At 45.2% G+C, this 14,981-nt stretch overlaps 1 protein-coding gene across 1 annotated transcript; it reads left to right on the top strand.

The window, feature by feature from the left end:
- The first annotated feature begins 576 nt into the window (after positions 1-576).
- On the top strand, positions 577-14,299 carry CLDN11 (claudin 11). Its single transcript, XM_052647406.1, has 3 exons — positions 577-802; positions 4,784-4,948; positions 13,951-14,299. Exons 1-3 carry the CDS (start codon positions 577-579, stop codon positions 14,181-14,183), a joined length of 624 nt encoding a protein of 207 aa, XP_052503366.1. The 3' UTR covers positions 14,184-14,299.
- The last annotated feature ends 682 nt before the right edge of the window (positions 14,300-14,981 follow it).

The following is a 14,981-nucleotide window of genomic DNA, read 5'->3' as shown; positions in this document are numbered from 1 at the left end:
CCCTGCTCTTAGCTGGGGAAAAGGAGTAGGAAGAAGCTCAGGAGGGATGGAGCAAAGCGGAGACCCAGAGATAAAGATGAGAGAAGGGCAGCTAGAAGGGAAATAATTCTTAGCAAAATTGAACTCGCGCCCTATGCGGGCCCTCTTGTCGCTCTCCATCACTGGGACGTGGTTCGAATTATTTTATTTCCAAACTTTGTTATTTCTAACACTAACGGTGCGAAGCCCGCCCGCGGGGCCCCCCCTCTCCCGCTTCCCTCCACATCCCACTCCGGACCCCGCCCTGCAATTGGCCAGCGGACAGGGAGCCGTCGCGGATTGGAGCTCGCCCGCCTGGTCTGCGGGGTTTAAAGAGGGGGGCGGGGGCGCGCTGCCCAGCCGCTCTCCTGTCCCCGCCGTGTGCCCGTCGCGCAGCTGGGCTTGTAGCGTCTCCTGGCCTCCCGCCACCTCCAGCGTCCCGCATCGCGCCGTCGCCGGCCGGCGGCTCGAGAGCGCGGGAGAGGGGCAGGCGCCGTCCAGCCCAGGCGCGGGCACAGCTAGTAAGGGGCGAGGCGCGGGGACTCCAAGCTGGCCACGATGGTGGCCACATGCCTGCAGGTAGTGGGCTTCGTCACGAGCTTCGTGGGATGGATCGGCATCATCGTCACCACGTCTACTAATGACTGGGTGGTGACATGCGGCTACACCATCCCCACCTGCCGAAAGCTGGACGAGCTGGGCTCCAAGGGGCTGTGGGCCGACTGCGTCATGGCCACGGGGCTTTACCACTGCAAGCCCCTGGTGGACATCCTCATCCTGCCGGGTAAGGACCCTTCCCCATGCCCCTCAAGTGGTTGCTCCTGAATAAACCCTTTCCCTCTGGGCAGACGCGGGAGGGGGCATTGGGAGGCGTTCACAGAAATATTTGGGTGCTTGAAGATTTGGGGGGCACCCTTTGACATCTTCAGTCCCACTTTGTTGAGGAGGAATTAGGCAGCCCTGAGATTAACCTTTCCCGGTCTCAGTTTTCTTATCTGAAATTTGGGGTGATAGTGGTGACCACTGGCCGAGTCACCCTAAGAAGGTAATGAATCGGGACATAAACACATAGTTGGAACTCCGTGCATATTAATTACCGCCGCCTCACCCGCAGCCTGCTCCCACCGTCCACGATAGATCAGAAGTACTTCAACACCCCCCACCCCTCCCCACCTTCCCCCGGCGCCCTGCTTTCCCAGTAAGAATCTACCCACAGGGGCGAGGAGGAAAGAGAGGAACAAAAGCATTCCTGTGATCGGAACAGGCCCAGGCTGAGTTTCCCAGTCCTTGGGAGACGGCCGAGGTGTCCTGGCCAAGTTAAGGTCCTCCTAGCTGCGCCCGGAGGGTTCCCGCTGTCCCCGCGGCCTATCTCTTTTCCCCCACCCTCTGCCCCTCGAATAGTAATAGTAGTATTAGTCGGGCCTGCCGCGACTCCCCTTCGCGTCTCTGCACCCTGGGGTCGGACAGAGAAGAGCGGGTGCGCTGGAGGGCCCACCCACCCTAGGAAAAGGCGCACCGCCGCGGGCCGCCCCCTCCTCTCTGGGAGCGTCTCACAGTGGGGAGGGGAGGGAAGATTGCCTAGTCTCCACCTTCCCCGACGCCACTCGAGCCCCATCCTTACTTGCTGCCCCGGTGAAAATTCTGGGCAAGTTTCAATACAGATTTAAACCTCCAGCCAGTTGGGTGATTGGCAAGGTCTCGGGCGCCCCTGTGGGTTTTCTGCTTGGAATCTTGGCTTGTCCCTGCCCTGGCGTAAGCACCACTGCCTTCTGTGCCGCTAGCCTTTGAGGATGGTGCGCCTCTAAAGGCCTTTCCCAGCTTCTTTAACAAGCGGACCAACTGGGGCCCCAGGCCGCCTGCCTGAGATCCTTTGGCTCTTGCCTTCCCTGGATGAGCCTTTCGCTCCCTCCCTCCTAGAGGCTCTCTGTGTGTGTGTGTGTCTGAAAGTCGCTGAGTCGTGTCCGACTTTTCGCGACCTCATGGACCGTAGCCTCCCGGGCTCCTCTATTTATGGGATTCTCCGGGCAAGAATATTGGAGTGCTTTGCCATTATTTTCTCAAGGGGATACAGCCGGGTGGAAGGCGGGTCTCCCGAGTCTCCTGCACTGCTGGCGGGTACTTTACAGTCTGGGCCACCAGGGAAGCCCCGCCCCCCGTCCCCTCCAGGCTCTGCCCTCCCTTCTTCAAGCCTCCCCTCAGTGCTTCCTGTTTCCAGGTCTCTGTAGTGGGAATCTGTCTCTTCCTCCTTGCTGCCGTGATATTTAACTCTTATTCCCGTTAGTGCACATTTAGGGCTTTTTTTTTGCTCATTGTTTGTGAGTCAGGTTTCACTTTGTTGTTCAGTCGCTAAACTGTGTCTGCCTCTTTGTGACCCCATGGACTGCAGCACGCCTGGCTTCCCTGTCCTTCACCATTTCCCAGAGTTTGCTCAAACTCATGTCTGTTGAGTCGATGATGCCATCCAACCATATCATCCTCTGTCACTCCCTTCTCCTGCGCTTAATCTTTCCTGGCATCAGGTTCTCCTACCATGTTTTTTAATTCCTCAGAGATATAGATAGCATCCTGCCCTTTCTGCATCTTCCCCTGCTCTGCCTTCCATTTTGGACTTTCAGAATGACAGAGGTCAGGGACTCAGATGTGGATATGCCTTCAGTTAAAGCTGCTGTTGGTAGATCTGGGTCAGACTCTGGGATCCAGCACTCACAACCTGGGTGACTGGGGACAAGTTACTAACCTCTGTGAACCCCATCTGTCTTCTTCATTCCATCTTTCAGAATTGTTTTGGGGATTAAATGAGATGAGAGATGCAAAAGCCTTCTTAGATGTAGTAAAGGTTTCATAAATGGTAGTTTTATTAATTTTTTAATTAAAAGCTGGACATGGTATTTGTTAGAATCTGAGTGAAGCAAATAATTACCCTCTGCTTCCTTTTCCTGCAATTAAGTTTGCTGAGCATTTGGTGACAAGTGGTTTGTTTTCAGAGAACACAGACCATCCCACAGATGGGGTATGTTTCAGGGAGGGACTCGTTCTTCCTGGGGTCCCCTCTCTCACACTCTAGGTGGGGACAGGGACTGATCTCAGTCTCCTTCTTTAGATTCTCAAATGTGGCCTTGGCACCTAGCTTGTGGATGGCCTGAGCCATAAACTTTGGAATCTGGGTGGCTGACTGACTCTCTTTTTCGCCAGCCCTGCTTCTCAGCCACAGGGGCACGGTCCTGTGGTCAGAGGTCTTGCCTCAGACCACCTGTAGCTGCTTTCTGGGGGTCTTCAAGTCAACAGATGCTTGATTGACTATCCTTAATTCAGAAGAAACTGAGGTGAGCAATGGTTGAGAGAGTGCCCTTGTGGACTCTTGTTGTTCACTTGCTCAGTTGTGTCCAACTCTTTGCGACCCTATGGACTACAGCAGGCCAGGCTTCCCTGTCCTTTGCCATCTCCCAGAGTTTGTTCAAACTCATGTCGGTGATGTCAGTCAGTGTGGACTCTGAATTCCTGCAAACTACGTATTGTAAGAGGCAGTCTTGCAGTTGGGTCTTGGTGCACAGGTAGGCTGGTTTGGTGTCAGGGTCCTGGCACATAAGGCAGAAGTTGGGGCTTGTTTCTGGTTTTGCCATTAACTCTTCCTCCCCCAGGCCACTGGCTCTACTCTCCACTGAATAAAGAGGAGGAATACACAGGTACCATTCCCCTCCTTTTTTGGAAAGAAGGAGTGTTTTAGTGAGAAACAGCACATTTAGGTCTGTCATATCTCCCAGCATCTTCTCATATTTATTTTACATAAACATCAAACACATTCTAATCTGTTTCTTAATAAAGTAGTTACCTGGCATTTTATTGGAGAGTATAAAGCGCAGGTCATTTTGCGCCACTGTTATTATTCAACTTGTTAACTCCATCGTTCATAACTGTATGTTTGCGTCATCTGCTGTGACCACTGTGTGAACCCACGAAGGCCAAGGCAGGTGTCTGTTCTCCAGGAATCCTTGGGGGGTTGGAGAGATTCCTTTATGGACAATGGACCATTGTGGAAGTACGTCCAGGGCACTGTGGGGGAGCCTGACCATTTTTTTGGGGGGCAGGATTCATGAGCATTGCAGCTTCTCAGGAGATAATCAAGAAAATGACCCTAAGCCTTAGCTTAGTCTAGTTAGAGCCTCACGCTATACACAGTGTGAATTAAAAACACATGGTTAAAGGACAAACTCACCTAGTACACCTGGAGATAAAAGTACTGCCTTGACACAGAATAATATTAGCAATACCAGTAATAATAGCTGACCCTTTTGGAGTACTTAGATTGTGCTAGGCACTGTTCGAGCACTGCATGAATTTACAAATTGAATCTTAGATTCCATTGGCAAGACGTAGGTACTATTATTTTTACTCTCTAGATGAGGAAAGTGTCAAAGCACTTGGCCAAGGTCACGCAGGTAGAGCACATCAACAGCTGAAGACTTCTTGGAAGATTTAGATTTTAATCTGAATCTTTTACAAGGTGATGTAACAATGTAATTGAACTCTTAGCCCCTTCATCTTGGAAGCTTGGATGAGTGGTCTGAAGCCAGGGATCCTTGTTCAGTCTCTGCTGCCCCCAGCCTCTCTTTCATTTGTCCCTGCATTTGGCTACCTTTGAACATATTTTAAGTCCTGCAGTGGGACAAAGGGAAGGCAGGCAGATGGTGCTGAATTCTGTGAGGCAGGATTCAGGATCCAAGGGGACCTGTGGCCTAACCCACCCTGTCTGCGCTCTTGTTTCCAGGCTACGTGCAGGCCTGCCGAGCCCTGATGATCGCTGCCTCCGTCCTGGGTCTGCCGGCTATTCTCCTGCTGCTCACAGTTCTCCCGTGCATCCGAATGGGCCATGAGCCTGGCGTGGCCAAGTACAGGCGAGCCCAGCTGGCTGGTGTCATGCTCATTCTTCTGGGTAAGACAGCTTTCTGTAGTGCACTCCAACTCTGAGCAGACCTGAAGAATCTCAGGTCTTGCTGCTCAAGAGACGGGGCCAGGAAGACATGTGAATCCACTGGGGAAAAGCCCCTCACCATGTGTATTCCTTTATGTTTCCTGGTGGTTGAGACAGAGGGACAAATAATGTCTGTGGGAGTCACTGAACATAAAAATAAGAAAAAAACAAACAAAAAGGATTTTGAGGGAATACGTAAGAGAGAGACCAGAGGACAGAAGAGAGTTAGAGGGTGGCCCTCCACTCAGGCTTCACCATGAAGTCTGTTTTTGGAAACACCTGTGCCCAGGTCCCACTGCAGGTCCATTGACTCAGAATTTCTGGACAGCCGACCAGGCAAAGATATTTTTTTGAAAGCTTCCCAGGTGGCTCGTAAGTGAAACCAAAATTGAGAACTTAACGTATAAAGAAAAACTAGAGGAAAAGAAGGGCAAGAGAAAAGTAAGATGTCAAGGGTAGTAGATCACTAGGTGATGAATCACTCTATCTTTTACTCTGTATGCATTTCATTGAGCACCTGCTGAGGGCCAGGCACCATGGTAGGCACTGGGCATATTGGCAAACAGAAAGCAGCCTCTGCCTTGAGTGTTCTTGGACATCTTGATAGAGCGTGGGACATACTTACCTAGGAAAGGTATACAGGCTGTGCATACCTAGAGCAAGGTATCTAATTCAGACTGGAGGAGTTTCCCAGAGCAGAGGATCCCAGCAATGAGATCCTTTTGAGAGTTGGAGAGAAGATGGTCAGGTCATGGACTGAAGAGAGGGACAGCCCAGGCCAAGGATGTGACATGAGCTCGTTCAGTGTTCCTGACTACACCTGCACACTGGGGGCTTGGTTTACCAACCTAGGGAGGTCCTTATAGCTCTGTTCTCATCAGCGATTTCATCTCTTGGTTTTTGTGAAGGCTATATCCACCATTCTAAATCTTAATAGAAGATAGGCATTTTAAGAATGGCAGCTCTTGTTGCAAAATGTGCTGAGATATCAGTGAAGAGACATTGGTCTGGATATGGGTTAGATATAAATTAAGTTCCCTGGGGACAGGAAACTTCCATCCCCAAACTGGTATCAGACTGGGTGTCTGAGGGGGCAAGGTAGGGAGTCAGGGTTCTGTGTGGGTCAGTGCCATTTAGTGATGGCCACCCACAGTGTCACCAGTGGGGGGAAGGGGACATAAGACATCAGTGCCATTTCCCTTGATTGTAAAGGTGTTTAGAGACTTGTGAAGCTATGGAGAATTCAGAGGAGGGGCTTGCCTGTGTATGTGTAAATAGAAGTAAAAAGACCAGAAAATCTCTATAATTTCGGGAGAAGAATCTGGGCATGGACCCTTTGGTTCCAGCCACAAAGAGCTTCTGCGGGAGTGCCATGAGGAACACATGGTGGGTCAGCATCACGTGTTTCTTCCAACTCACAGGGTCCTTCCCTGTGACGCTTTTTGGTGGTCAGATCTCTGTATCTGAACTCCCTTTCTAGTAAGTAGACCAAAGTTCTGCAAGGAAGCTGTTTTGCAGAATCCAGGTGAAACCCTTCTCATCCTAGACGTTTGCAGTTGTTTGTAACTTTCCTCACAGTGTTACAGAAGCCCCAGAAGGCTCTCTCTTTGACTCTGAGGATGCCAAGGCCAAAGAATGGGTCTACTGTGTTGAGTGTTCATTGTTAGAAACCCTGGTCATCCGTATGAGAGTCACATTAAAAGAGAATACATGAAAATATCCCGAACCCAAATCTTGTAGGAAATAAAGACATAAAAGCAACATCATACAGACAAATTGGTATTTAAAACTCTCCTGAAAACCACTGAATTACCTAGTTGAATATAATGGCTATTAAAAAAAAATAGCAACCTGTTGTCTGAAACTTCCTAGTCAAATTATATACAGTTTATCTTTTTCAAGTGGGCTGGTGGATATAGACAGAATCTTAGGAGAGTGAGGTGAGTGGGCAGGTCGGGATGGGAGCTCCTCAGTCCCTGTTTGCAGCCTAGGGGGAGCCGATGGAGGGGGCATTGAGTGGTTGGACACCCCACCCCACAGGGAGGCTGCCCCTCTGACCCATCACTCTCCAGTGGTGCCTGCATCCTCTTTGATTGCTCCTGTCTGGATTTACTTCTCAGTGGGTCGCCCCTTGCCTTTGGGTTCGATGTTGTTTGGACTGGAACGAGCTCGCTCACTCTGGAAATGTAAAGCTGATTGTCTCAAGTGTGACACCTGCTGGCCTCCCCTGTCTTCTCTGCTGGGAGCCCGAGAGCCTTGTTTCCTGGGCTGGTGGGAGGAGCAGGAGAGAGTGAAGGCTCCCTTTGTGTGGCTGGGAAGGGCTTCTGGTGCTCTTCTAGCAGAAGCCAGCACTGGGCTCCTGCTGGGTCCTCGGGGTCACTGACAGTGGTCCAGGTGAGGTGTGGTCCCTGACCAAGCACACTGGGGTGTGGGGACCTGGGAACCAGAACAGAGTTGAAGCTAATCTTGGGATGAAAACCGTAAGCACTATTAATTAAAATCCATTCTTCCTGACTCTGGAAACCTTTATTTTTTTGAAAGCTTAAAAAATTATGTCTCTGATACAACAGCTTATCTTCTCAGGAGTCTGAGTTCAGTGGTGTGAGGATTTGGTTCCTGCTTTGAGGGAAGGAATGGGAGCCTGATGCTGCTGACTTCTTAAGCCAGATGAGTAGTTCAAGGAGCATCAGGTTCCTCAGTACCAGGATGTATAGCATTCTAATCTGTGGCTTTTCAAAAGCCCCTGCCGAAGCAGGTGATACCTATGCCTTGAGATGCTTCATCTTATCGTGTGGAGTCAGGCCAACTGTACTAAATCTCAGACTGCCGCTTTCTAGCTCTGTGAACGGGGGCAGTTAAAGTCACTTCAAGTCTCTGAGACTTTATATAAAATGGGGACAATGCTGCCTACTTCTGAGGTGGGTAAGAATAGTGAAATGAGATATCCAAGTTATTTAGCATCGTGTCTGGCCCATACTAAGTGCTCAACAAATGGTTGCTATTTTGTAGCTGTTGCTGGTTAGAGGAAATAGGTAACCTAGAAAGGAGCTGCCTAGACGGCAACTGGGTATTCCTTCCATCACGTCTAATTTCTGCAGGGTCATGTCCACACATGGAACTGGTAAGGAGAGATGACACCAGGTCACATCCTGGTCTAATGGAAATACTGCCTTTGCTTGCTTTATGGAAACCAGAATATGGGGATTAATGGTTTGAGTTTCTGGCTTATTCCATTATAAAAAGTCACAGGAAGCTATACAGCTGAAAATGCTTAAGTTTAGTTTTGATTCAGACTAAATCTGCACCTTGCTATAAGTTAGAAAGTACTTGATTTTGGTGTTTCTTGGGGAGACAGGGTAGGGAATGGAAGGAAAGGAAAGTGGAATTCCTAAGTGGAATTCTTTGTCTTCTCTCCTCCTTTTAAAAGATATGGCCCCAGGAATCCTATTTGTATTGAAAGAAAGTTTTTAACTTGGAACTTTGTGATAAAAATTTTTTTTTTTACTAATAACCATGAAGCTTTTTTTTTTTTTTAAAGGGTGCAGAAAAAAAGAGATAATGATTTGTGAAATAGAAATAAAGGGGAAAGTGTTGAAAACAGGCTAGGAAAATAATGTACTCAAATATTCCATTGACTTGATGATTGTTGTAAATATTAGATATTCGTAAAAGTCGTGACGTCCCACCACTGTTTCCTTTAATCAAAACTTAGAGAATGGCAAGTGAAGACAGTAGAACCAAAATTTTTCTGGTTTCAAATTATGAAGAAACAACAAAGTACACATGACTTCAACTAACAGTTCCTAGAAATCTCATTACTTGTTGCCTTGAGTTAACTGGCTTCTTTGTGACAAGCTGATGTGAATAGCCAGTTAGATCGTATGATATAATAGTATCAATTGTGGAAGACTGTGTTCAATGCCTCCTAAAATGTTACATGCAGGGGGATTTTTAAAAAGTTTTTACTGTGAAAAATCTCAAACATACGCAAAAACGGACTAGTGTCATAAACTCCATGAACCCAGACTTATTCCCAATAATGATCAACTCACAGTCAACTTGCTTTGTCTCTGTACTTCTCTCCCAGTCTTCAGACTTTTTTTTTTTTTTTTGAAGCAAATCTCAGTTATCAGATAAAGAAATATTTTTTTTTTCCCGGTATTACTAATGAAACTCAGGGCAATTTAAGGGAGTTTAATGAAAAATGTTAGTTTGATCTAGAAATGATGCGTTTAAAAGTCTTTTCAGTGCTTAGTATAGAAAGTGACAAAGTCTGAAAACAGGTGTTCATTGGAGAAAGGAAGAAATGTCAGGATCTGCTGCTCTTTTCTCTTTCTAGGCTTCTCTGTCTATCTGCCCTTCTCTTTCTAGGTTGTTACCTCAAAGCTGAACACTTGTGCCAGTTTTATTTAATTTCATCACATTTATTTAACTCCATATTTATGTGTTGTCTAATCCTAAAGAGATGAAAAACTGCATTTAACATTTCATTGCTCTAAAACTGTTTTCCCAAATATTTTCTGTTTGACTACATCAAGATCATTGATAACTTTTAATAAGGCTGTTTTCTATCAACTAAAGAAATGATTATATTAAATGATTTGAAATTTATCAAAAGAGACAAACTATTTTCTTTTATGTAGAGCAAGGAATTTTGCTTGTGAGAAGACCGAGTCCAGATGAATCTCTATCTACAAAGTGGAGCTTTTTTCTCCCCTTCTTCTTCTTTTGATTTTTTTTTCCTTTTTTTTTCTTTCTTTCTTTTTTTTTCTTTTGATTTTTCAGATGATGCTATCTCTGATTTTCCCTTTTTACTCCCCCACAAGTGGCAGAATTTTTTTCCTCTTGTGCAGTTAACCATTGCATCTTCTGAAGGTAGAAGGGGAGAAACAGAAAAATCTGAGTGTTAAAATTCCCCTGTCTTACTTTTAGAGGCTTAAATTCTGATGACATAAAAAGAAATGAAAATTCCCTTCCACGTTCTTTACTTTATAGGTAACTGTGGGTTTTTAAGAAAAACATTGTATTTTCCTCAGATATGGAGAGAATCATTACAAGTTTGTGCACGCACGTGTGTGTTTGTGTCTGCAAGTAGAAATAAGTCTAGCAGGCCTTCTATGTCTTTAAGAAAGCCGGAAATTACTGCCAGTTCAATTAACATTTCACATCTTTTAGTTGAGTATGATATGACTTGCATTTTTAACTTTACTGATTAAAACATATTCTTCTTTCCCTTCAAGCCATGCTCAAATTGAGTAAATGCCCCCTTTTTTAGTTTTTAAGCATTCTTCATTGTGAGTTCAACTGAAGGTCACTCTGCCCAGTGACCCTCTCATCCCCTTCATGTTGTGTGGTGGTCTGTCATCTTCTAGCGGTTTTTGATGTGGTTGGTCTCTGAGAGCCACAGGAATTCCACCCAGAGTTCAATTATCTATGAGGAAATAAAGGGTCTGCTGGTGCTCATTTGCCTTGTTTTGCATGGATTGTAAAAGAAGGAAATCTCTAATGAGGTAAATCATGAGTTTGTAGCTTTGAGTGTGTTAACGTTACATCAAAGCTTTATAATTTTAGAAGTCAATTTTGGTGTGAATGAAGAGGAGAATAGACTAGAAATGGGTCTACCGCTCATCTATCCATTTGTCCATCCATCCACCCACTCATTCATCCAGTCCTATAAGTCCATATTTAAATCTTTAGACATTTTTCTGATTTTTCCCTTTCCTAGTGAACTATATAGGAATAAAGTCTAACAAAATCTAACACTCAAAATCAAGACTGATGGTTGCTTTTGATATGTTGAGTCTGATTATTTCCCTACATGAAAATAACCTAGTTTTATTACTTTGCTTAGTAAAAGAGGAAGAATTCAGCGAAATTAGTGGCAATATTTAAATCTTACTCTGTAAAATCTAAACCAAACCTGGAAGTTAAGTGAGATTAAAATGAAATGTGAAGAATGTCTGTGTGTGTATGTGTGTGTGTGAGTGTGTATGTGTGATGTATGTAAATAATTGGAAAATATAAAACTTTACTTGAACCATAACCTGTTTTGAATCCAGTTAATTGTTTATAGGAAAGATCAATTGGATTGAGCCACATCAACTGGGAATCAAATCTTTTTTTTTTCCTATGGAATTCAGCTTTTCCCTCTAATCAAGCATGGGTGTTTGGAAACCCTTGATAGATTGCTGTTTTTGCCCATCTCAGAACAAATGCCCCCTTTTGGTATTTAAGCTTGTGTAGCTGGATCGTTGGAGAAGGCAATGGCACCCCACTCCAGTACTCTTGCCTGGGAAATCCCATGGATGGAGGAGCCTGGTAAGCTACAGTCCATGGGGCTGCTAAGAGTCGGACACGACTGAGCGACTTCACTTTCACTTTTCACTTTCATGCATTGGAGAAGGAAATGGCAACCCACTCCAGTGTTCTTGCCTGGAGAATCCCAGGGACAGAGGAGCCTGGTGGGTTTCCGTCTATGGGGTCGCACAGAGTCAGACACGACTGATGTGACTTAGCAGCAGCAGCAGCAGCAGCTGAATCGTATTTTGGTGTGGAGAATCTAGAACAATTCCTTCTGGCTCAGACACTCTAGATTATAACGATGACAATAGCCAAGCAGTTCTCCAAGAGTGCAGATTTGGAATCTGTGGCCAGAGAAAGAGAAAGAAAAAAAATGCATCATAGATCTTTAAAGCCCTGTGCTGGAAAGGGAAGGTTTGGTCAATCAGATCAGCTGGTCTTTTTGAGTATACTCTATTCACGGAAGGAAAATACATCTTCTCAATCTCATATAAAATTATTACAGCGGCTGGCATGATGGGGCTTTACTCTTTGTAAAGTGAAGTTATTAACATATGGATAGATTTTAGCATCTTAGGTAATCTATATAAACTCCTTAAATATGTGAGTAGTTCACAACTAATGGAGTGAATTTAGGCTGATAGAAAGCCAGTTGGAGCAATTCAGAGCCCCTAAATTCACTTCTTTACTCTGACTTCCACTCACTTGAGATCTTTACATTTTTAGGACATGAATCACGTCTATTTATGTATATGTATACACATCTTGTGGGGATGGGCTTAGTGTGTTGTCAACAAAGCCTTATTGTAACAAGCTACACAAGTGCAATGAAATAGTCTAAGAGGTCTTTCAAATGGGTAGGACTTAAAAATCTTTTATTTAGATCTAATGTACAAGGCTGTAAGATTTGAGTGCTATTAAAGAAAAATTACATTTTTTCTCTGTGGGCATAGAGGTCAGTTAGAAAATTACTCAGTATGAGCAGAAATCAGAAAAAGTGTGCTAAGTTGAAGTGACAAGAGTTCCCTGGGTAGCAAACAGTGCAATGACTGCCTTGAATTTATCAAAGTGTTTATGACTAACAATTAGAAACATTTTTATTTTGGTCTGTTAACTTTAATGTGACATCCCAACTTAAAGTTTTTTAAAAAATATTTATTTTAATATTTGTTTTAAAAAATGTTTATTTATTTGGCTGCCTCAGGTCTTAGTTGCAGCAGGCAGGTGGGCTTTCTCTCTAATTGTGCCAGGCAGGCCTTAGTTCCCCCGCAACATGTGAGATCTTAGTTCCCCAACCAGGGATCGAACTAGAGTTCTTTGCCTTGGGGGGTGGATTCTTAACCACTGGACCACCAAGGAAGTCCCCCAACTCAAAGCTTTACCTAAAATTTCTGTCTAGTTGTAGTCATGAGAAATCAGATGATACCAAAGTAAGAATAAAGTTACTTTCTAGAGCTTTGTTGCTTAGTACATTAGCCACTAGCTATGTGTTCACTTAAATTTAATGAAAACTCTGAATTTGGTTTTCAGTCTCACTAGCCCCATAAGAAATGTTCAGTAGCCCATGTAGCTTGTTAGCTACCCTATTTGACAGTGCTTGTGTAGAGGTTTAAAACCTAAAAAATGTTTATAGGCTCCTGCCTGTCCTGTTTTGTTACTTTGCTTAGGAGGAGGGGAAAAACTAACTGATGTAGAGGCTATCTCTTATGATGATGACGTTTGTTGTGATAGGTCACAGTCCTTGAATGGGTAATTTCTTTTACTCTGGGAACTGTTCGTGTGTGTGTGTATGTGGAGGTTCTGTGACTGTGAGCAGCACAGTACAAACTCAGACTCCTAGCTGATCCTCCCCTGATGTCTGGCAGTATTCTCTACAGCAAGAGAATTTGTGTAGCTTCTTCAGGGCTTTGTACTGTGAATTGACCAAATAGAAAACAAGAGTGGACATTGAAGTGGGCACCATCTTGTCTCTCATTTCTGGATGGTTCAGGTCATCCAGTCATTCACCTGGTATCCATTGGCACACACTCTGTTCTCTGTTCTGAGCTAAACACTGACTTTACAAATATAAGACATGGGCCCTGCCTTCAAGGATCTCAGAACTTGGCATGGGAAGTAGAGTTCTAAAGAGGTAATTACAATGCAATTAAGTAAGTGTAAGAATAGAATTATAAGTATATAAAGTCAAGATATATAAATAAATACAGATGCATATTTTTTGGACTTCAGTGATTTATTTCTAGGTTTTTACATTGGAATTTTTTTTTGTTTGTTTCTGGGGAAGATCCTCTGGAGAAGGGCATGGCAACCCACTCCAGTATTCTTACCTGGAGGACTCCATGGATAGGAGCCTGGCAGGCTACAGTCCACAGTGTCTCACAGAGTTGAACACGAATGAAGTGACTTAGCCTGAGCAGCCCTCTTTTGTCTCTGCCACCTGTTGAAAAAACAAGGACCTAGCAGTTTGGCACATGATTTCGATCTGTTTATTCAACAGATGTCCACCGTTAGGTTCAGATTGGGACCGAAAGGGAGCAGAGCTGAGTGTACTGAGTTTGGGAGTTGGTTGGAAGCCAGCGGCGTGCGTGTGGACTGAAGAGGAGCCTGGGCTTGTCGGAGTGTGAAGGGGCTCCTCAGTCACAGCCCTCTCCTTGTCTCCCCAGCTCTCTGCGCCATGGTTGCCACCATCTGGTTCCCCGTGTGCGCCCACCGTGAGACCACCATCGTGAGCTTTGGCTACTCCCTGTACGCGGGCTGGATTGGTGCCGTGCTGTGCCTCGTGGGGGGCTGTGTCATCGTCTGCTGCGCTGGAGATGCCCAGGCATTCGGGGAAAATCGTTTCTACTACTCTTCAGGCTCCAGTTCCCCTACTCACGCCAAGAGTGCCCACGTATAAGAGAGCTGCCGGCCTGCCCATGAAGGTGCTGTAGATGCCGGGCCCGTGGCCCTAGGTTCGCTTGCCACTGTGAGGGGGTGGGAAGCCCACTCCTCTGCCAGGCTCCAAAGCCAAAGTTCTAGAAGAGCATCCTGTCTGGCATTCTGTAGTCTTAACATCTCCTTTTCCTTCTGTTGCCTTAAAAGAAATGTTTAGCTCAGATAATGCCACACATTTTTTCCATGGTTTTGCCCATTACTAGCTCTTTTCTTGGGCATTCTTTTGTCATACATATATATATGTATATACATACACACACACATATATATATGAGAAAATTTTTCCTCTCTCTTTAAATTTCAAATATCTTGCAAACATTGCCGAATTGGGTGTGGGGAGAGAAATAAAAGACACTTTCAAGCTGTTACAGATGACAATGGGAGCCTCATAGAGATGCCTCTCTGTTCCCTCTCTCCTCTCAGCTCCAAGGTCACTTAGTTATAACCAATAGAAAAAGACAGAATTGGGAATGCAGGGTGGGGTAGGGAAGGGCACTGTGGACCTTGCCCTCCATGGGGAAGTTTCCCTCTTGTAAGGTGAGGGCAAGGGGTGGGGATATTTTTTAGTTTGTGATTTTACATTTATCTGTACATACTTTTTAAGGTTGCTCATTTTTGTAACCATGGTTTTCCTGAAATTCTCAATGCATCAGTATGAAGGAAATGAACCAAACGGACTTTAATGTTTCCGTAAATAACAGTACAAGTGAGTATAACTAACTGACATGCCACAAAACATTCTTGATTTCCAGGTTTGTAG

The sequence above is a fragment of the Budorcas taxicolor genome, chromosome 1 (genome assembly GCF_023091745.1).
Source record: "Budorcas taxicolor isolate Tak-1 chromosome 1, Takin1.1, whole genome shotgun sequence".
Taxonomy (NCBI): Eukaryota; Metazoa; Chordata; class Mammalia; order Artiodactyla; family Bovidae; genus Budorcas; species Budorcas taxicolor.
This window is presented reverse-complemented; position numbering and strand designations above follow the sequence as displayed.

What these genes read in the sequence shown, in the direction of transcription:
- CLDN11 (XM_052647406.1), top strand. Translation starts at nt 577, where the DNA reads ATGGTGGCCACATGCCTGCAGGTAGTGGGCTTCGTCACGAGCTTCGTG. An exon ending in GGACATCCTCATCCTGCCGG is followed by an intron (nt 803 to 4,783) that starts GTAAGGACCCTT and finishes TCTTGTTTCCAG; the next exon opens with GCTACGTGCAGGCCTGCCGA. An exon ending in TGTCATGCTCATTCTTCTGG is followed by an intron (nt 4,949 to 13,950) that starts GTAAGACAGCTT and finishes TTGTCTCCCCAG; the next exon opens with CTCTCTGCGCCATGGTTGCC.